Here is a 21,421-nt window from a genome sequence, read left to right as displayed (position 1 = left end):
AGAACTCATACAAGAATTCAGTAAAGTGGCAGGATATAAAATCAATGCAGAGAAATCAGTTGGATTTCTATACATCAACAACAAGACAGAAGAAAGAGAAATTGAGGAGTCGATCCCATTTACAATTGCACCAAAAACCATAAGATACCTAGGAATAAATCTAACCAAAGAGGCAAAGGATCTGTATTCAGAAAACTATAGAATACTCATGAAAGAAATTGAGGAAGACACAAGAAATGGAAAAACGTTCCATGCTCATGGATTGGAAGAAAAAGTATTGTGAAAATATCTATGCTACCTAGAGCAATCTACACATTTAATGCAATCCCTATCAAAATACCATCAACTTTCTTCAAAGAAATGGAAAAAATAATCCTAAAATTTGTATGGAACCAGAAAAAACCCCAAATAGCCAGAGGAATGTTGAAAAAGAAAAGCAAAGCTGGTGGCATCACAATTCTGGACTTCAAGCTCTATTACAAAGCTGTAATCATCAAGACAGTATTATACTGGCACAAAAACAGACACATAAATCAATGGAACAGAATAGAGAGCCCAGAAATGGACCCTCAACTCTATGGTCAACTAATCTTCGACAAAGCAGGAAAGAATGTCCAATGGAAAAAAGACAGTCTCTTCAACAAATCGTGTTGGGAAAATTGGACAACCACATGCAGAAGAATGAAACTGGACCATTTCCTTATACCACACACAAAAATAGACTCAAAATGGATGAAAGACCTAAATGTGAGACAGGAATCCATCAAAATCGTTGAAGAGAACACAGGCAGCAACCTCTTCGACCTCAGCCGCAGCAACTTCTTCCTAGAAACATCGCCAAAGGCAAGGGAAGCAAGGGCAAAAATGAATTATTGGGACTTCATCAAGATAAAAAGCTTTTGCACAGCAAAAGAAACAGTCAACAAAACCAAAAGACAACTGAAAGAATGGGAGAAGATATTTGCAAAGGACATATCAGATAAAGGGTTAGTATCCAAAATCTATAAAGAATTTATCAAACTGAACACCCAAGGAACGAATAATCCAATCAAGAAGTGTGCAGAAGACATGAACAGACATTTCTGCAAAGAAGACATCCAAATGGCCAACAGGCACATGAAAAAGTGCTCAACATCACTTGGCATCAGGGAAATACAAATCAAAACCTCAATGAGATACCACTTCACACCAGTCAGAATGGCTAAAATTGACAAGTCAGGAAACGACAGATGTTGGCGAGGATGCAGAGAAAGGGGAATCCTCCTACACTGTTGGTGGGAATGCAAGCTGGTGCAACCACTCTGGAAAACAGTATGGAGGTTCCTCAAAAAGTTGAAAATAGAGCTACCTTACGACCCAGCAATTGCACTACTGGGTATTTACCCCAAAGATACAAATGTAGTGATCCGAAGGGGCACGTGCACCCCAATGTTTATAGCAGCAATGTCCACAATAGCCAAACTATGGAAAGAGCGTACATGTCCATCAACAGATGAATGGATAAAGAAGATGTGAGATACACACACACACACACACACACACACACACACACACACAATGGCACATTATGCAGCCATCAAAAAAACCCAAAAACGAAATCTTGCCATTTGCAACGATGTGGATGGAACTAGAGGGTATTATGCTAAGCGAAATAAGTCAATCAGAGAAAGACAAGTGTCATATGATCTCACTGATATGAGGAATTTGAGAAACAAGACAGAAGATCATAGGGGAAGGGAGGGAAAAATGAAACAAGACGAAACCAGAGAGGGAGGCAAACCATAACAGACTCCTAATCTCAGGAAACAAACTGAGGGTTGCTGGAGTGGAGGGGGTGGGAGGGACGGGGTGGCTGGGTGATGGGCATTGGGGAAGGTATGTACTATGGTGAGCGCTGTGAATTGTGTAAGACTGATGAATCACAGACCTGTATCCCTGAAACAAATAATACATTATATGTTAACTTAAAAAAATTTAAAAAAGAGAAAAAAAAAAGCCATTGCGAGAACATGCTCTGCTATCTTCCAGGTCAACGTTTTTGCCATGTAGTAATAGCAAGAAATAGGACAGGCAAGCCACAAAGATTGATGGAAAATGGCTCATCTACGCTATTAGAGACCATACCAGTGGATAAACAATAGGCAGATATCACGTCTGAGCTGGTTTAGAGCTAAAAAGCTCAATGAATTCTATTCTATTCACACTCAAATCTTTCAGGGTATAATTTAAATCACTGTCCTTTGTATAAATTATTTCCATTTCTACCTACACCTTCCCTCCTGTAGTTTTTTTCCCCCCAATTTTTTTTTTATTGTGGTAAATATGCATAACATGAAATCTACCATCTTATCCATTTTTAAGTGTACCATTCAGTGGTGGTAAATGTGCAACCATCTCCACCATCCACGTCCGGCACTCTTTCACCTTGTAAAACTGAAACTCTATTAATCCAATTAACCAATAACTCTCCATTTCCCCCTCCCCCAGCCCTGGCAACCACCATTCTCCTTTCTGTCTTGATGATTTGGACTACTCTAAACACCCCATATAAGTGGAATCATACAGTGTTTGTCTTTTTGTGATTGGCTTAATCCACTCAACATAATGTCCTCAAGGTCTCCATTGATGGACACTTACGGTTTCTTCCACATTTTAGCTATTGTGAATAATGCTGCTATGAGCGTGGGTGCATAAATATCTCTTCAAGATCCTGCTTTCAGTTTTGGAGGGTATATATCCAGAAGTAGAATTGTGGGATCATATGGTAATTCTATTTTTAATTTTTTGAGGAACTGCCATACTGCTTTCCATAGTGGTATACCAGTTTACATTTCTACTAATAGTGCACAAAGCAATCTACATCCTCACCAACACTTGTTATTTTCTGCCTTTTGTAAATATGTATATATCTGTGTGTGTGTGTGTGTGTGCGTGTGTGTGTGTGTGTACCCAGTAGCCATCCTAATGGGTATGAGGTGGTATCTCATTGTAGTTTCAATTTGTTTTCCCCAAATGATTAGTGATATTGAACATCTTTTCATGTGGTTATAGGCCATTTGTATATCTTTTTTTTTTAATTTTATTAATTTATTTGACAGAGAGAGAGACAGTGAAAGAGGGAACACAGGCAGGGGGAGTGGGAGAGGGAGAAGCAGGCTTCCTGCGGGGCAGGGAGCCTGATGTGGGGCTTGATCCCAGGACCCCGGGATCATGACCTGAGCCAAAGGCAGACACTTAATGACTGAGCCACCCAGGCATCCCAGGCCATTTGTATATCTTTGGGAAAATGTCTATTCAAGTCCTATCCCCATTTTTTGAGTCAGATTGTTTTCTTTCTTTGTTGTTGGATTTTAGGAGTTCTCTATATATTTTGGATATTAATCCCTTATCAGACATATGATTTACAAATATTTTCTCCTACTCTGTGGGTTGTGTTTTTGCTCTGTCAATAGTGTCTTTGATGCGGGGCGCCTGGGTGGCTCAGTCATTAAAGCGTCTGCCTTTGGCTCAGGTCATGATCCCAGGGTCCTGGGATAGAGCCCTGCATCGGGCTCCCTGCTCGGCGGGAAGCCTGCTTCTCCCTCTCCCACTCCCCCTGCTTGTGTTCCTGCTCTCGCTATCTCTCTCTCTGTCAAATAAATAAATATTAAAAAAAAAATTTTTTTTAAAGTGTCTGATGCATACAAGTTTTTAATTTTTATGAAGTCCAATTTGTCTATTTTTTCTTTTATTGCCTGTGCTTTTGATGTCATATGTAAGAAATCATCACCAGATCCAATGTCATGAAGCTTTTGCCTTATGTTTTCTTCTAAGAGTTTTATAATTTTAGGTTTTACATTTAGGTCTTTGATCTATTTTGAATTAATTTTTGCATATGGTGTCAGGTAAGAGTCCAACTTCATTCTTTTGCATGTGGATATCGAGTTTTCCCAGCATCATATGTTGAAAAGATTGTCCTTTCCCCAGTGAATGGTCTTGGCATCCTCGCCATTTGACTGTATATACAAGGGTTCATTTCTGGGCTCTCCATTCCATTTCATTGGTCTATATATCTGTCTTTATGCTGGTACCAGACTGTTTTGATCACTATAGCTTTGTAGTAAGTTTTCAAATTAGGAAATGTGCATCCTCCAGCTTGTTCTTGTTTTTCAGGATTGTTTTGGTTATTTAGGGTTCCTTAAAAGTCCATGTGAATTTTAGGATGGGCTTAATTTATTTCTGTGAAAAACATCATTGGGATATTCATAAGGAATGAATTGAGTCGGGGTGCCTGGGTGGCTCAGTCAGTTAAGTGTCTGCCTTTGGCTCAGGTCATGATCTCAGGGTCCTGAGATAGAGCCCCATATCAGGCTCCCTGCTCAGCGGGGAGCCTGCTTCTCCCTCTCCTCCCTGCTCTTGCTCTCTCTTGCTATCTCTGTCTCTCTCTTTCTCAAATAAATAAATCTTTTTTTTTTTTTAAAAGGATTCAATTGAATCAGTAGGTTGCTTTGGGTATTATTGATATCTTTTTTTTTTTTTTTTTAGATTTTAAAAATATATTTGGCAGACAGAGAGAGAAAGTGTGCACACAAGCAGGGGGGAGCAGCAGGCAGAGGGAGAGGGAGAAGTAGACTCCCTGATGAGCAGAGAGCCTGATATGGACTCGATCCCAGGACCCTGGGATCATGACCTGAGCCGAAGGCAGACGTCCAACCGACTGAGCCACTCAGGCCCCTGGGTATTATTGATATCTTAACAATATTAAGTCTTCCAATCCATGAACATGGGGTATTTCCATTTATTTATGTCTTCTTTAATTCCTTTCATCGGTGTTTTGTAGCTGTCATTGTACAAGACTTTTACCTACTTGGATAATTCCTAAGGATTTTCATCTTTTTGATGCTATTGTAAATGGAATCGTTTTCATAATTTCTTTTTCAGATTGTCCATTATAAGTGTATAGAAAATCTACCTACTTTAGTGTGCTGACTTTGTATCCTGCTATTTTGTGAAATTTATTAGTTCTAACAGGTTCTTTTGTGGGGAATCTTTGGGGGTTTCTACATATAAATCATATCACCTGCAAACAGATAATTTTAATTCTTCCTTTCTAATTTGGATGTCTTACTTCTTTTTCATGCTTAATTGCTCTGGCTAGAATTGCTGATCCTATGTTGAATAGAAGTGGTAACAGTGGGCACCCTTGCCTTGTTCCTGATCTTGGAGGAAAAGCTTTCAGTCTTTTACCATTGAATATGATGTTTGCTTTGGATTTTTCTTTTCTTTTTTTTTCAGATTTTATTTATTTATTTGTCAGAGAAAGAGTGAGCACAAGCAGGGATGCGGCAGACAGAGGGAGAAGCAGGCTCCCTGCTGAGCAAAGAGCCCAATGCAGGACTTGATCCCAGGGTCCTGAGATCATAACCTGAGCCAAAGGCAGACGATTAACCGACTGAGCCACCCAGGCATCCCAATGCTGTGTATTTTTCATATGGCTTTTATTATGTTGTGGCAGTTTCCTTCTATTCCTAGTTTGTTGCATGTTTTTATTTTGAATTTTGCCAAATGGAAATAATCATGTTTTTTTTTTCATGCTCTTTCATTCTGTTAATGTGGTATATATTGATCTAGTTTTGTGTGTTGAACCATCTAGCATTCTAGGAATAAATCCCACTTGTTCATGATGTATAATTCTTTTAATATGCTGCTAAATTTGGTTTGCTAGCTACTTTTGAGGATTTTTTTAAATCACTGTTCATCAATGTTCATAAGTTTTCTTTTCTTGTAGTGTTTTTGTCTGGCTTTGGTATCAGGGTAATGCTGGCCTCATAGAATGAGTTGGGAGGAGTTTCTTCCTCTTCAATATTTTGGAAAAGTTTGAAAAGGATTGATTTAGTTCTTCTTTAAATGCCTGGTAGAATTCACCTATGAAGCCATCACATTCAGGGCTTTTCTTTATGAGGATATTTTTGATTACTGATTTAATCTCCTTACTAGTTATAGGTCTATTCGGATTTTGTTTCTTCATGATTTAGTCTTGGTAGATTTTGTGCTTCTGGGAATTTTACATTTCATCTACATTATCAAATTTGTTGGCACATAGTTGTTCATACTACTCTGTTACAGTCCTCTTTATTTCTGTAGAATTGGTAGTGATATCCTCATTTTAATTTCTGATATGATCTTCTCCCTTTTTGTCTTAGTACATCTAGCTAAAGGTTTGTCAGTTTTGTTGATCTTTTTAATGAACCAACTTTTGGTTTCATTGATTTCCTCTATTGTTTTTCTATTCTCTATTTCATATATCTCTGCTCTAATCTTTATTTCCTTCCTTCTGCTAGTTTTGGATTTAGTTTGTTCCTCTTTTTCTACTTCCTTAAGTTGTAAAGTTGGGTTGTTGATTTGAGATCTTTCTTTTTTTTTTATATATAAGTGTTTTTGGTTCTAGATTTCCCCCATGGCACTGCTTTTTCTGTGTACCATATGTTGTGGTGTTCTGTTTTTGTTTTCGTTTATCCCTATGTATTTTCTAATTTCTCTTGTGACATCTCCTTTGGTCCATTTGTTTAAGAGTGTGTTAATTTCCACAGATTTGTGAGTTTTTATGTTTTTCTTTTGTTATTGATTTCTTTTTTTTAAAAAAAGACTTTATTTATTCATTTGAGAGAGAGAGAGAGATAGAGAGAGCTACAGAGCACAAGCAGGGGGAGTGGCAGAGGGAGAAGCACACTCTCTGCTGAGCTGAGAGCCCGATGTGGAACTCAGTCCCAGGATGCTGGGATCATGACCTGAGCTGTAGGCAGAAGCTTAATCATCTGAGCTACCCAGGCGCCCCTTGTTATTGATTTCTAACTTCATCTCATTGTGGTCAGAGAAGATACTTAAAAAAATACCTATCTTTTAAAATCTTTTGAGACTTAATTCATCACCTAACACATGGTCTATCCTAGACCATGTGCACTTGAGAAGAATGTGTATGTTATTGTTGTTGAGTAAAGTGTTCTGTATATGTGTGTTAGATCTAGTTGGTCTATCATAATGGTTACATCCTCTGTCTCCTTACTTACCTTTTGTCTGGTCGTTCTATCCATTACAAGAGTGTGGTACTAAAGTCACCAACTGTTATGGTAGAACTCTCTATTTCTCAATTCAATTCTGTCCTTTTTTGCTTCATGTATTTTAATGGTTTGTCATTAGGTGTGTAAATGCTCATAATTGTTTTATCTTCTTGCTGTATTGGACCTTTTATAATACACAATGTCCTTCTTTGTCTCTTGTAAAATTTTTAAATTTAAGATCTATTTTGTCTATTATTGGAATACCCACTCCTTTCTTTTGGTTACTATTTCCAAGGAATATCTTTTCCCATTCTTTCACTTTTAATCTATTTGTGTCTTTGGATCTAAAGTGTGTCTCTTACAGAGAGCATATAGTTAGATCATGTGTTTTATCCAATCTGCCAATCTCCATCTTTTGATTGGAGAGTTGAATCCATTTACATTTAAGGTAATTACTGATCAGGTGGGATTTACTTTTGTCATTTTGCTCTTTGTGTTCTATAAGCCTTATAGTTTTATATGTCCTTCATTTCCCATTACTATCTTCTTTTGTGTTCAGTTGATTTTTTTGTAGTGAAATGTTTAAATTCCTTTCTGATTTCCTTTTGTGTATATTCTATAACTATTTTCTTTGTGGTTACCATGGGTATTGCATTTAACATCCTCAAGTTATAACACTAGTTTGAGTTTATACCATCTTAACTTCAATAACGTACAAAATCTCTGCCCCTTTACAGCTCTATCCGCACCCCTTTTGGTTACTGATGTCACAAAATTACACCCTTATACACTGTGTACCTGAAAACAAAAACTAATAATTCTTTTTTTTTTAAGATTTATTTATTTATTTGAGAGACAGAGAGTGCAAGAAAGAGAGCACGAGCAGGGGAGGAGCAGAGGGAGAGGTATAGCAAGGCTCTCTGCTGAGCAGGGAGCCCGTTGCAGGGCTCAATATCAGAACCCTAGGATCATGACCTGAGCTGAAGGCAGATGCTTAACTGACTGAGCCACCCAGGTACCCCAAAACTAGTAATTCTTTTAAATGCATTGGTCTCTTAAAATTATGTAAAAAATAAAATGTGGAATTACAAACCATTGTTAACAATACTAGCTTTTATAATTTCCCATTATTTACCTTTATTGAGATCTTTATTTCTTTATACAGCTTTAAGCTACTGTCTAGTGTCCTTTCATTTCACCCTGCAAAACTCCCTTGTCCAGTGGTAATAAACTCCCTCATCTTTTGTTTATCTGGGAATGCTTTAATTTCTTCTGCACAAAATTTTGAAGGAATATTTTGCTGGACATAGGATTCTTGGCTGACAGGTTTTTTTGTTTGTTTTTTTGTTTTGTTTTGTTTATTTTAGCACTTTGAATATGTTGGCCCACTGCATTCTGGCCTCCAAAGTTTCTGATGAGAAATCTGTTCATTACTTTATCAATAAGCCCTTGTGTATGATGAGTCACCTCTCTTTTTGCTTTCAAGATTCTCTTTGTCTTTTGAAGTTTGGTTATGTATCTAGATATGGGTCTCTTGGAGTTTCTCTTACTAGGAATTTGTTGGACTTAGACGTTTACATTCATGTCTTTCATCAAATTTGGGACGTTTTCAGCCATTTTTTCTTCAAATATTGTTCCCATCTCTTTCTTTCTCTCTTCTCCTTCTGAGACTCCCATGAAGTGTATGTTGCTCTGCTTGATGGTTTCCCATAGGTCCTTACAACTCTGTTCATTTTTCTCTAATCTTTTTTCCTTCTATTACTCAGACTCAATAATTTCCATTATCTTATCTTCAAGTTCACCAATTCTTTCTTCTGACTGCTCAGATCTGATTTTGAATCCCTCTAGTGAATTTTCCTTTCAGTTACTGTACTTCTTAGCCCCATAACTTCTTTTTAGTTTTTTTTTTAAGTTTTCTCTTTATTGATATTTCCATTTTGTTCATACATTGTTTTCTTGACTTTCTCCACATTTTCCTTTAGTTCTTTAAGTATTTTTAAGACAAGTGCTTTCAAGTCTTAGTCTAATAGATCTGCCATCAGGTCTTTTTCAGGACAATTGCTGTTGTCGTTTCTTTTTTCTTTTGAATGAGCCATTCTTTCTGTTCCTTTATCTGCCTTCAGATTTTTGTTGAACACTGTATATTTGAATCTAATAATGTGGTAACTCTGGAAATCAGATTCTCCCCATTCCCAGGGTTTGCTGTTTTTTGTAATTGTTCTGTTGTTGTTGTAGGCTGTTTTTATGCCAAGGATAAGCTTGATGTATAAACTTAAGGTTTTTTCAGGGCTTTTCTAAGCCTGTACCTTTCACGGGAATGTGTGGTTACTTTCTAATTTTTCCTGTACATGCAGTTATTTATTTAATGTCTTAATCTTTTTTTTTAAGATTTTATTTATTTATTTATTTATTTATTTATTTGACACAGAGAGACAGCTAGAGAGGGAACACAAGCAGGAGGAGCGGGAGAGGGAGAAGCAGGCTCCTGGCTGAGCAGGGAGCCCGATGCGGGGCTCAATCCCAGGACCCTGGTATCATGACTTGAGCTGAAGGCAGACGCTTAACAACTGAGCCACCCAGGTGCCCCTAATGTCCTAATCTTTAATGTATGACTTCCAAAAGGGGGAGAAAGAAAAATGAAGAAAAAAGGGGTACTAGCCCTTTAAATCCTTGGAAGTCACTTTTGCCAGAGGGGGAGGGACTTGCAACAATGGGACTGAGGTGCAACAACAATGGCTGTTCACCTTTTTGTCTGCACCTCTGTGATCAGAACCAGCAATCAGCAATCAGAGCAAAGGTCCCCAGTATTTGGAGGACAGGGTCTTCTTTGCTTGCTCCTGCAAGCTGCCTGCAAGTTGCTCCAGGTGTTCCACTGCCTGCCCTAAGGCTGGGTATGGGGGATGGTAGCTGCCACTGTGCTAAGAGCTGAAATTTACTGAAATTAATTGCAATTTATCATCCACACCTTCCCCTGGAAGTTACAAGCCTTCAATAGGCCACAGAGTTCCAAAATAGTTATATCAGACAGATTCTGCCAGTGCAATTTTTGTCTAGGTGGGGAGAGAGATTCCTGGTGCTTCCTATTCCACCATCTCCCCAAATCCTCCCTAAACTCTTGTTGTTTTGAGGTCACCAGAATGTTGAGACTTGTCCATCTTGTTGGTAGTCATGGTCGTCTAATTCTATTAAGTCAATACATACAGTTTCTTCTCATATAACCATGACTAGAACTTCTTCCCAGGTATATCTCCCCCATATTGTTAAGTAGGGAACTCTCCTTAAGACAACAAACTTTCTTCTTTGTCAGTATTACTATCAGATTGCTGATCAGAGAATTAAAGATTATCCTGATTCTTGTAGGAATGGATGCTTGTCTGTTTGTGTATGGGTTTAAGAATTTCACTGTGTTGTCCAGAGTATCCAAGTCAGCTTCTGTGTGGTCAATTTTAGGCTGACTTCTTAGGAGTCAGAGACTGTGTTTTTGGTTCCCTTCATATGCATGCATCATTGAGTACCAATCATAAATATTTGTTAATTTATTTTTAAAGTGGAAAATTTCCAAATATTTACAAAAGAAGAAAGGATGGTATAGTGAGCTCGTGTGTACCCATCACTCACTTTCAACACTTAACAATTTATAATCAGTCTTATTTCATTTGTACTCCTACCCACTGCCTATTCCAAGATTATTTTGAAGCAAATACCAGGCATTATATAGTTTTTATTGTAAACATTTTAGTGTACCTATCTAAAAGATATACACCAAAAGATTATTACCAATTTATCAATATTATCAAATATACAATTAATGTTCAAACTTTCCCAAATGTCTCATAAATATATTTTACAGTTTGTTCAAATTAGAATCCAAATAAGACCCATATGTTACAATTGGTTGTTATGTCTCTTAAATCTCTTTTAAGTTGTAGGTTTCTGCTCAATATTTTTGTTTTTTTTTTTTCCCTATAACAAAATCTGTTGTTGTTGTTGTTGTTGTTGTTGTTAAAGAAACCTGGACATTGGTCCTTTTCCCAAAAGATTTTGCTGATTGCATCCCTACATTATCATTTAACATATTCCTCTCTTGTATTTCTTATAAATTGGTAGTCAGCCCTTCAGGTTTGGTTGATATGGGATAGGTTTCTGGGCAAAAATAGTTCATAGGTGGTGGTGTATACTTCTGTCAGGAGGCACACAATGTCTAATTGTCTTTTTTAAAAACTATAATTAGAGGCGCCTGGGTGGCTCAGTTGGTGAAGCATGTGCCTTCTGCTTAGGTCAAAATCTCAGGGTCCTGGGATCAAGCCCTACATTGGGCTCTGCACTCTGTGGGAAGTCTGCTTGGGGTTCTTTCCCTCTGTCCCTCCCCCTGCTCATACTCATATTCTCTCTCTAGAATAAATAAACAAATCTTTAAAAAAAATATTGTTCTATTTCTGTGAAAAATACCATTGGAATTTTGATAGAATTGCATTGAATTTGTAGATTGCTTTGGATAGTATGAACTTTTTTTTTTTAAAGATTTTATTTGTGTATTTGACAGAGAGAGAGACAGTGAGAGAGGGAACACAAGCAAGGGGAGTGGGAGAGGGAGAAGCAGGCTCCTCGCTGAGCAGGGAACCTGATGCGGGGCTCGATCCCAGGACCCTAGGATCATGACCTGAGCCGAAGACAGATGCTTAACGACTGAGCCATCCAGGTGCCCCTAGTACGAACATTTTAACAATATCAGTTCTTCCAATACATGAGGATGGAATATTTTTCCATTTATTTGTGTCTTTTTCAATTTCTTTCAACAATGTCTTATAGTTTTCAGTGTACATGTCTTTCACCTCCTTGGTTAAATTTATTCTTATGTATTTTATTCTTTTTCATGCAATTGTAAATGGGATTGTTTTCTTAATTTCTTTTCTGATAGTTTGTTATTGTGTCTTTTTGTGATGTTAACAGATGATATACTAGTATCCCTTAATGGTGATATCCTAATTCTATAATTCCTCCTCCCTTAAATGGCTGTAATACTTCTATAAAATGAAATGTCTTGTATCAAGGATTTGGATATCCCAAAGAGCAGTTGGGTATAGGAAAGACATGATAAATACTTAATTTGTTCTTTTTATTTAACGATTTTCAAAATAACAAGTTGTTGTTTTGTAGATGCTGTAGAAACAAATGCTGTAGAAACAGATGCTGTAGAAATGGGAGGGTGAAAAAATGAGTTTGCTCTTTTTTTTTTTTTTTTAAGATTTTACTCATTTATCTGAGAGAGAGAGAGAAAGAACAAGCAGTGGGGAGGGGCAGAGGGAGACAGAGAGAGAGAAGCAGACCCCTCACTGAGCAGGAAGCCCAAGGCGGGACTCAATCCCAGGACTCCAGGATCATGACCTGAACTGAAGGCAGATGCCCAACTGACTGAGCCACCTTTTAGAATTTTTAATTCACCGATTTAAACATATTTTATGTGTTTGGCCAGTAAAAGCCTCAAAGCGATATATAGATTCAATGCAATTCCTATCAAAATTTCAATGACCCTTTTGCAGAAATGGAAAAGCTGATTCTGAAATTTATATGGAATCACAAAGGCCCCTGAATAGCCAAACACAATCCTAAAAAATAAGAATAAAATTGGAGGGCTCAGGGTTCTCCATTTTAAAACTTACTGCAAAGCTATAGTAGTAATTAAGATTGGTACACAGATCAATAGAATAGAATTGAGGGTTCAGAAAGAAACACAAACATTTATGGTCAATTGATTTTCACCAAGAGTGCCAAGACCACTCAATAGGGAAAGAACAGTCTCATTACCAAATAGTATGGAGACAATATGGAAATATTCACATGCAAAAGAATGAAGTCAGAGCCCTATCTTACAACATATACAACAATGAACTCGAAATGGATTAAAGGCCTAAATGTAAGACCTGAAACTATAAGATTCTTAGAAGAAAACATAGGGGTAAATCTTCATGACCTTGGATTAGGCAATAGTTTCTTAAATGTAATACCAAAAGCTCAAATAACAAAGGAAAAAATAAAGTGGACTTCATCAAAATTAAAAATCTTTGTGCTTTCAAGGATCTGTTGAGAAAGTGAAAAGACAACCTACAGTATAGGAGAAAATACTTGCAAATTGTGTATCTGAGAAGGGTCTAGTATCCTAAATTCCTACAACTCAACAACAAAAAGACAACCCAATTAAAAATAGTCTAAGGACTTGAATAGGTATTTCTCTGAAAAGATATAAAAATGACCAGTAAGCACACGAAAAGATGCTCAACATCATTAGCCCTTAGAGAAATGCAAATCAAAGCTAGAATGATGTACCACCTCATACTTACTAAGAGGGTAATAACAACAACAATAATAAAACATAACAAATGTTGGTGAGCATAGGAAGGAATTGGAACTTTGTGCATTACTGGTGGGAATATAAAATGGTGCCACTGCTGTAGAAAATAGTTTGGCAGCTCCTTCACAAATTCAACATAGAATTACCATCGACCCCACGAATCTACTCCTAGGTATAAACTCAAAAGGAACGAAAACAGGTACTCAAAAGAAAAACCTGCACATGAATGTTCATAGTAGCACTATTCATAATAACCAAAAGTTGGAAATAACTGAAATGTCTATCAACTGATGAATGGATTAACAAAGGTGGTATATCCATATAATGGAATATTATTCAGCCATAAGCAGGAATGATCCATGGTACAATATGGATGAATCTTGAAAACATTATGCTAAGTGAAAGAAGCTAGAGTCAAAAGACCACACATTTTATGATTCCATTGCAGAATAGGCAAATCCCTAGAGGTAGAAAGTAGATTAAGGGGCGCCTGGCTGGCTCAGTCAGAACACGTGACTCCCTTGATCTTGGGGTTGTGAGTTCAAGTCCCATGTATGGTATGGAGTTTACTTAAACTAAAAAATTAAAATTAAAATAAAAGAAAGTAGATTAAGTGGTAGCCAAGGGCTGTGGAGGGGGACAAATGGGACAGGGCTTCTTTTTGGGGGGTGAGATAAAATATTTTAAAATTAGATAGCAATGATGGTTGTACAACTTTGAGAATATAGTAAAAAATTGAAGTGTACACTTTAAAATGGTGAATTTTATGATATATGAATTATAAATTCATAAAGCTGTTATTAAAACAAGATAGTAAGAGCATATTATAAATAATTTTTGCCAATATATTTGACAATTTAGATTAAATGGGCAAATTCTTTGAGTCACCAAAATTGAGTACTAAAAAAAATAAAATAAAATAGAGTACTCTCAAGAAGAAATAAATAACCTGAATTACAGAGAATGTTTATGTAATTTAATAGTAGTTGTACTTAATAAATAGCCTATTAAAAATTGAATTTGTAGTTAAGAACCTTCCCACAACGAAAACTTCAGGCCTAAATATCTTCACTGATGAATTCTACCATGAAGAAATAAATAATGCCAATTCTATAGAAACTCTTCCAAAAATTAAAGACAAGACAATACATCCCAAATCCTTTTATAATGTCTACAATACTCTGATACTAAAGCCAGACACAGATATTATAAGAAAAGAAACTCTCAGGCCAATATCCTTCATATACATAAATGCAAAAATTCTTAACATCATTTTAGCAAATCAATATATAGAATGATAATAATACATCATTACCAAGTGAGGTTTATCCGAGGATGCAATTAATGTTGATTTAACATTCAAAAATCAATCATGATATTAACAGACTAAAAAAGGAAAGGAAATCTTCATGATTTGGGGGGCAGTATTGTTTTCCCATAGATCCATAGAATAATCCTTCAAACTGAATTTGGAAGCACACATACGCTTTGGTTTCTATATCTCTAGGTTTATTTTCTAAGTAAAAAAAAAAAAAAAATCATTGAAATGTTTTAGATGAAGTTTGCTATTTGAAATGTTTATTCTTCTAATTATTTTTATCATTTCATCAAGACACAGATATAGGAGTCAATAACTGACTTCCAAATCTTGTGTAAAACCCAAATTCAGTAAAATGAACAATGTGTTAAATACACTTGGGAAAATTATTTTAAAATATATTTTGTGATATATTTATATTTAATCCCTCATCTAATTAAATGTTATTAGCTTATGCATTTTCAGTTTTATTTTCCTTAGAGTAGGAAGCACCCCTTTTAACACCTCAAAGTACTATCTCCTCCTGTCTTCCTATTTCTCATCATTATTATGTACAGGAATCTAAATTCCTATTTTTGACTATCTTTTTCTTCACCATCGAACTATGTCTGTTTTAGTTCTCTATTTAAAATATACTTATAACTTGCAAGCACCTAGGTGTTTTCCAGGTAATGAGCTAGATAGAAATATAACAATGCTCAAAGGCAGATATTTAACCTTTTGTTAAATTTTCCCTTTTTGTACTTTTAAGAAATTAGAGAAAAATGTGGCTATCCCAAAGAGGTATACAGTAAATGGAATTTATTGCCCAAATCTATGTTAGTAAGCCTTAAATATTTAGTATGCTAACACAAACTACTGTTTTTCCTTTCTGCTGTTCTCTAACATTTAATTCTTTTGTTAGCAGTTTAGGTTACCAGGAGACATGGACACAGAAAGAACTAATTTAAATTGTTCAATTTTTCTAATCTTTAGCAACCTTGGATAAACATATAATAAAAAGGGAAGTTCAAAGCAATACCTAAAAAAAAAAAAAAAAAAAAAAAGCAATACCTAAAATTAGAAATTTGAAATGCTCACCTGTCTATCTATACCCTGAATCTTGCAATGAAATAAGCAAAAGTTGACCATATGGTTTTTAAGTCATCAATAGAGTGATTACAATCATAGATTTTGGAATTAAATAGAAATGGGTTCAAAAATAGCTCTGCCCCTGACCAACTGTGTGATAGTGGATAAGTAATTTAAATTGGTAAACCTTAGTTTCTTCAGCCATAAAAAGGAGTATTACTGTGAGGTGCAAATGAAATAAAATAATTACCATCAATGTCATTGTTGTTCTTGTTATTTTTTTCTGAGAGCAGAGTCAGTCTCATTTACCATTGCATTCCCTGGCACCTAGGTGGTCTGCTCACATTTTTTTTTTAATTGAACAGAATTGCAAATGATTTAGTCATCATCGGATTTCATGGAGAACTGGTAGGACATGAGACTAATCCAATCTGCTTTCATTGAAGTAGCCTATGTCGTGTTCTCCCGGAATTTGCCAGTATCACTGACTCTTTGCAGTATTCCCCACTGAACAGCATAAGGAAATAAGGCTCTTCAAAAGCCTGCCTGTGAGTCAAGAAAGTGCAATGTATTGCCTTTCTTAGCTAAAGTGATTCATCTGATCAAGGTTACAGGAACTAAAATTTCCTAAGAGAAGAGCAAGAGTGACCCATAGTCACTGGTAGGAATTATAATGTAAATTCATTCCAAGTCCTTAAGAACTCCATATGGCAGACTATTTGAAGACAGCTTTCTACTCAGAGCAATGAAATAATGCTTCTCAAGGACACCGATTCAGTCGAAGTGGGTGAAGACAGAGGAACACTCCTGAGCACTGAGCTCTAGGAGAGAGGCCAGGAAAACAGAGGCCTCTCTTGTTCCATCCTTGAGAGCTAGATAGGTACGGAGGTTGAGAAGGCCTGTGATGTACTGCGAAAAAACTGTGTGAATGTCTCTGGTACCCAGTGCATCCAACCGTTTACTCGTGTAAGGGGAATTGGCTCAATTATGGGAAGAGAGTATGAGGCTGCCCAGAGAAACAAAGGGTTGTCCTAGCCCATCTTCTTTCATGAACCTCTGTATTCTAAAATGAATTTGAGCCTATAACACAAATTTGTCTGTGGCCAGGCTGCTAGTAGAGAATACCAATCAGGCTGTGTGGTCAGAGGCTAAGCAAAGGTAACAGAAAGGGAAAAGTAATCCTGAAAAGTGGAGTTACTGACCTATAAGGAATCATATCAATGAGCGTCCTGCTGGTTTCTGTGGCCATGCTGATCTTGTTTGCAAATGCAGTGAAGCCAAGAATCTGTAGGGGTTAAAAAAAAATGCATGTGATCATCTAAAAATTATGAACTGCTTCCAGAAGCAGAGGTGCTTATAGCCTCAGCAAGACAGGGAATGAAATATGTGGCAGTCCCTATGCATGAAAGTGGGAGAGAGAGGCGGGGCCCGTTCAGTGGAGTAAGAAAGGCGGAAATTTTCTCTGACTCTTGGCTCCCTAAGCTCTTTTTATTTTATTTATTTTTTTCAAGATTTATTTATTTATTTGAAAGAGAGAGAGAGCACGTCAGGGGAAGAGGCAGAGGGAGAGAGATTCTCAAGCAGATTCCCCACTGAGTGTGGAACCCGACTGGGGGCTCGATCCCAGGAGATGGTGACCTGAGCAGAAACCAAGAGTAGGAAGCTTAACTGACTGAACCACCCAGATGCCCCTCCCTAAGCTCTTTTTAGCATTGTAGCCAGAATGAAAAGCAATTTCAGCCTTGGTCTCTGATATAACAATGGGAACAAATTGATGTCTTCACCAACTTGGAACATCTAGACCAAATATAAACATGTTGTAAAAGTTTTTAGATCTAGGGACACTGTACCCATATAAATAAGGCTTTGGGGGATTGTTGAGATATACTAAGAATCATATATATTTTAAAGATTTTATTAATTTATTTGTCAGAGAGAGAGAACAAGCAGCAGGCAGAGGGAGAAGCAGGCTCCCCGCTGAGCAGGGAGCCTGACGCAGGACTCGATCCCAGGACCCTGAGCCGAAGGCAGATGCTCAACAGACTGAGCCACCCAGGCATCCCATGACTTGCTTTTTTTATCTCCCTTTTATTTACTCCTAAAATAGCAAGTCTCCTTTCCATTTCAACTAGTGGCAAAGTAGACAACCTAACAGCCTTTACACCTTATAGAGACCTCACGTCAAAGCAAATTAAGCCAGAGACAAAAGAACTTGATGCCCAGGTCATAGATAGCTGCTTTACCCCATTCTCCCTACTAGCACATAAATCTTTTCCCAGCCTCTGCTGAGAGTTCAGACACTGAGCAGAATAGCAATTTGTTTACCTATGATGCTGTGATCTGATGAAGACCCCTGGGAACCTTACAGGTCAGAAGGGAAAGGAAAATCTGGATCATAGCTTGAGTCAGAGAAAAGTTTTATTCTTTATATAGTTAAGGGACAAGAAGTGTGGAAACTGGCCAAGGATCTCTTTTTATTTCCAATATAAAGGTGATGCTTGCTAATAAAGGAACATGGAGAAAATACGAAAAATTAAAAAGCAGAAGCAAATCACCCAAAGACAACTATTTTGATGCTTGTTTGATGTTTGCTATACAACTTAAATAAACCCATACACAAATACACACTCATATATATATATATAAATTATGAACATATAATATGTATACTTTCTTAGAGCCATAGGATTCTTGAATTGTCAGTATATTCTATCTGGATCCCAGATATTGCCTTGAAACTTTCCCTTACTATTTGACACTAGTGTGTTAAGGACAGATTGGTGGGTGTGTGCAGTTTTCTCCAGCACGTCTAAACAGTAAATGTCTTGGTGGGTGCAGTGAGAAGCTTTTTACACCCTAGGGCATAGCAGCTTTCATCCTCCCTCTCCCATTTGCCTCACTGCCAGGGAAAACATGCAGGCCTTTTCCCAGTTCTAGACGACATCTCTAATCCTTGCTACTTGGCGGACAGTGATCCTGATCACCTGACTTGCTTGACATGTGTATAAGTAATGTATTGCAGGCTTTGATAACCTTTGAGTATAAAGTAGTTCACAAAAAAGTGTAATGCCTAAACTGCAACAATTCTAAGTCTTCACTGACTTTTATTGCTGGATCTCAGTTTCCTCCCCCACTTCACTCCATGGTGCATCCTAATTATTTATAGCACTCCCCAAAAGGAATGTCTTAACTATGGCTCCCAAACCAATCTGTCAGCCATAGTCAACTCAGAGAATCCTCTATAATCTTACTTCTCGCCTTTCCCCATCACTCTGGTTAATGTTCATTGCATTTGAGGTTGCTTGAGGGAATATCACTATGATCCCTGCTGCTGATGTCTCTTAAAAGAGGGCTGATTTGGGTCGCCTGGGTGGCTCAGTCATTAAGCGACTGCCTTCGGCTCAGGTCATGGTCCCAGGGTCCTGGGATCGAGCCCCGCATCGGGCTCCCTGCTCTGCGGGAAGCCTGCTTCTCCCTCTCCCACTCCCCCTGCTGTGTTCCCTCTCTCACTGTGTCTCTCTTGGTCAAATAAATAAATAAAATCTTAAAAAAAAAAAAAAAGAGGGCTGATTTGCCACAACGTGGATGGACCTGGAGGGCAATATGCTAAGTGACAAAAGCCAGACAGAGAAAGACAAATACTATATGGTATCACTTACATATAGAATCTAAAAGCAAAAACAAAACAGTCAGACTCACAGAAACAGAGAGTAGAAAAGGGTTGCCAGGAGCTAGGGGCTGGGGGAAATGGGGAAAGGTTGATAAAAATGTACAAACATTCACATTTAAGATGAATAAGGTCTGAAGATCTAATGTAATGCATGGTGACTATAGCAGATAACATTGCATTGTATAATTGAAATTTGCTAAGAATAGAACTTAAATGTTCTCTCTCTTTCTCTCTCTCTCTCTCTCTCTCACACACACACACACACACACACACAAGATAAATATGTGAGGTGATGGAAGTGTTAATTAACTAGATGGGCAAATCCTTTCACAATGTATATGCATGTGAAATCACCATGATGTACACTTTATATCAATTACACCTCAATAAAGCTGAAATTAAAAGAGAGAACACCAATATCTGCATCACATATGCCATCTGCTGGTGACTCCAAAGCCTCAGCTTCTTAAGGTGTCAAAGCTGAGCTGGGTTCCGTGAAAAGGAGAGGTTGGCCCTGATTCCACTCCCCAAACTCCATCTGCACGTTGTCCCTTGGGCTCTAGGGCACCATTATTTATGTACAGGATTTGGGAAGTCTTTGATAAAACTAGTCTTTCAGTTTCTGGCCTTTATGAATTAATAGCTTTTCAACTACTCCAAGGAAGAAAGAATACACACCTCCACGAGAAGTAGACAACAGTTGTAAGATAGAGCTTGTTCTCAATTTCCAAAGCAATTCCCATACTCTTTTAATCATGCAGAGTATAGCCCTGGATTATTTAGTATAGAATAGATTATGCTGTGGCAACATACAAATCATGAGACCTTAGTGTTATTTTTTTTGCCCACACATAGTCTATTGTGGGTCAGTGTCTCTCTGGGGCAACTTCTTTGCAAACAGTGCCTCGGAGATCCAGGCTAATTCCACCTGGGGACCCTATTATTTCAACATGCAGCCCTATGATTACCACAGCAGGGAGAGAAAGAACGTGGGGACTCACACGCTTTCTATAAGAGAAAGCTTTGGCCCCAAAATCACTGGCCCTGACTAACTACAGGGCAGCTGGGAAATATAGGGCAACATGTGGACATTTGGTGAACTTTAAGCATCTCTGCAACAGAACACTTCTTAAGGGGAAATTCATTCTTGTGGACACCCAAGGGTTCACCAATCCTAATATGAGAAATGCTGACTTTAAAAGCCTGAGCTTTATTTATGAAAATATCTTTATCATTGTAAAAATGTTAATCATAACTGCAAAAGATAAGTTTTATTAGTAGATTTTTCTTAAAGAAAGAAGAAATGTTATCATTAGATAGTGGTGAGCCACAGCTCTGCCGCTTACTAATGACATGGATTAGGCAATCCATTTAAGATCTCATCTCCCTCAATTTCTCTACTGTAGCATAGTGAGAATGAAAGGAGGCTGAATAACAGTATGATGGCAACACTATTAAAGTAGAAACAGGGGGGGCGCCTGGGTGGCTCAGTTGGTTAAGCGACTGCCTTCGGCTCAGGTCATGATCCTGGAGTCCCGGGATCGAGTCCCGCATCGGGCTCCCTGCTCGGCAGGGAGTCTGCTTCTCCCTCTGACCCTCCCCCCTCTCATGTGCTCTTTCTCATTCTCTCTCTCTCAAATAAATAAATAAAATCTTTAAAAAAAAAAAAAAAAAAGTAGAAACAGGGGCACCAGCCTGGCTTACTCGGTAGAGCATGCGACTTTTGATCTCAGGGTTGTGAGTTCAAACCCCACATTAGGGGTAGAGATTACTTAAAAATAAAATCTTAAAAAAAAAATAAAATAGGAACAACATTCTACATAGAAGAAGATGGAAATTCACCGAGCATAGGCCTGTCAATATATATTTGAAGGAAGAAAACAGTGAATAACTGAAAACCCAAAATTATCAATTGTAATTGACTTTGGGAGGTGTAGAAATTTCTTTTCTTCCATTTTTTTTCTTATGTTTTTCAA

At 37.5% G+C, this 21,421-nt stretch overlaps 1 protein-coding gene across 1 annotated transcript in view; it reads right to left on the bottom strand.

Moving 5' to 3' along the window:
- SLC26A8 (solute carrier family 26 member 8) overlaps window positions 1–21,421 on the bottom strand; it is a 77,407-nt gene that overhangs the window by 28,143 nt on the left and 27,843 nt on the right. Inside the window, exon 7 of the mRNA XM_032410120.1 lies at window positions 16,978–17,060. Within this exon, the coding sequence (XP_032266011.1) occupies window positions 16,978–17,060 (83 nt within the window). The remainder of the gene's footprint in view (window positions 1–16,977; window positions 17,061–21,421) is intronic.

The sequence above is a fragment of the Phoca vitulina genome, unplaced genomic scaffold (genome assembly GCF_004348235.1).
Source record: "Phoca vitulina isolate PV1807 unplaced genomic scaffold, GSC_HSeal_1.0 scaffold11, whole genome shotgun sequence".
NCBI lineage: Eukaryota > Metazoa > Chordata > Mammalia > Carnivora > Phocidae > Phoca > Phoca vitulina.
The sequence above is the reverse complement of the archived record's forward strand: the minus strand, read 5'-3'. Positions and strand labels throughout refer to the sequence as shown.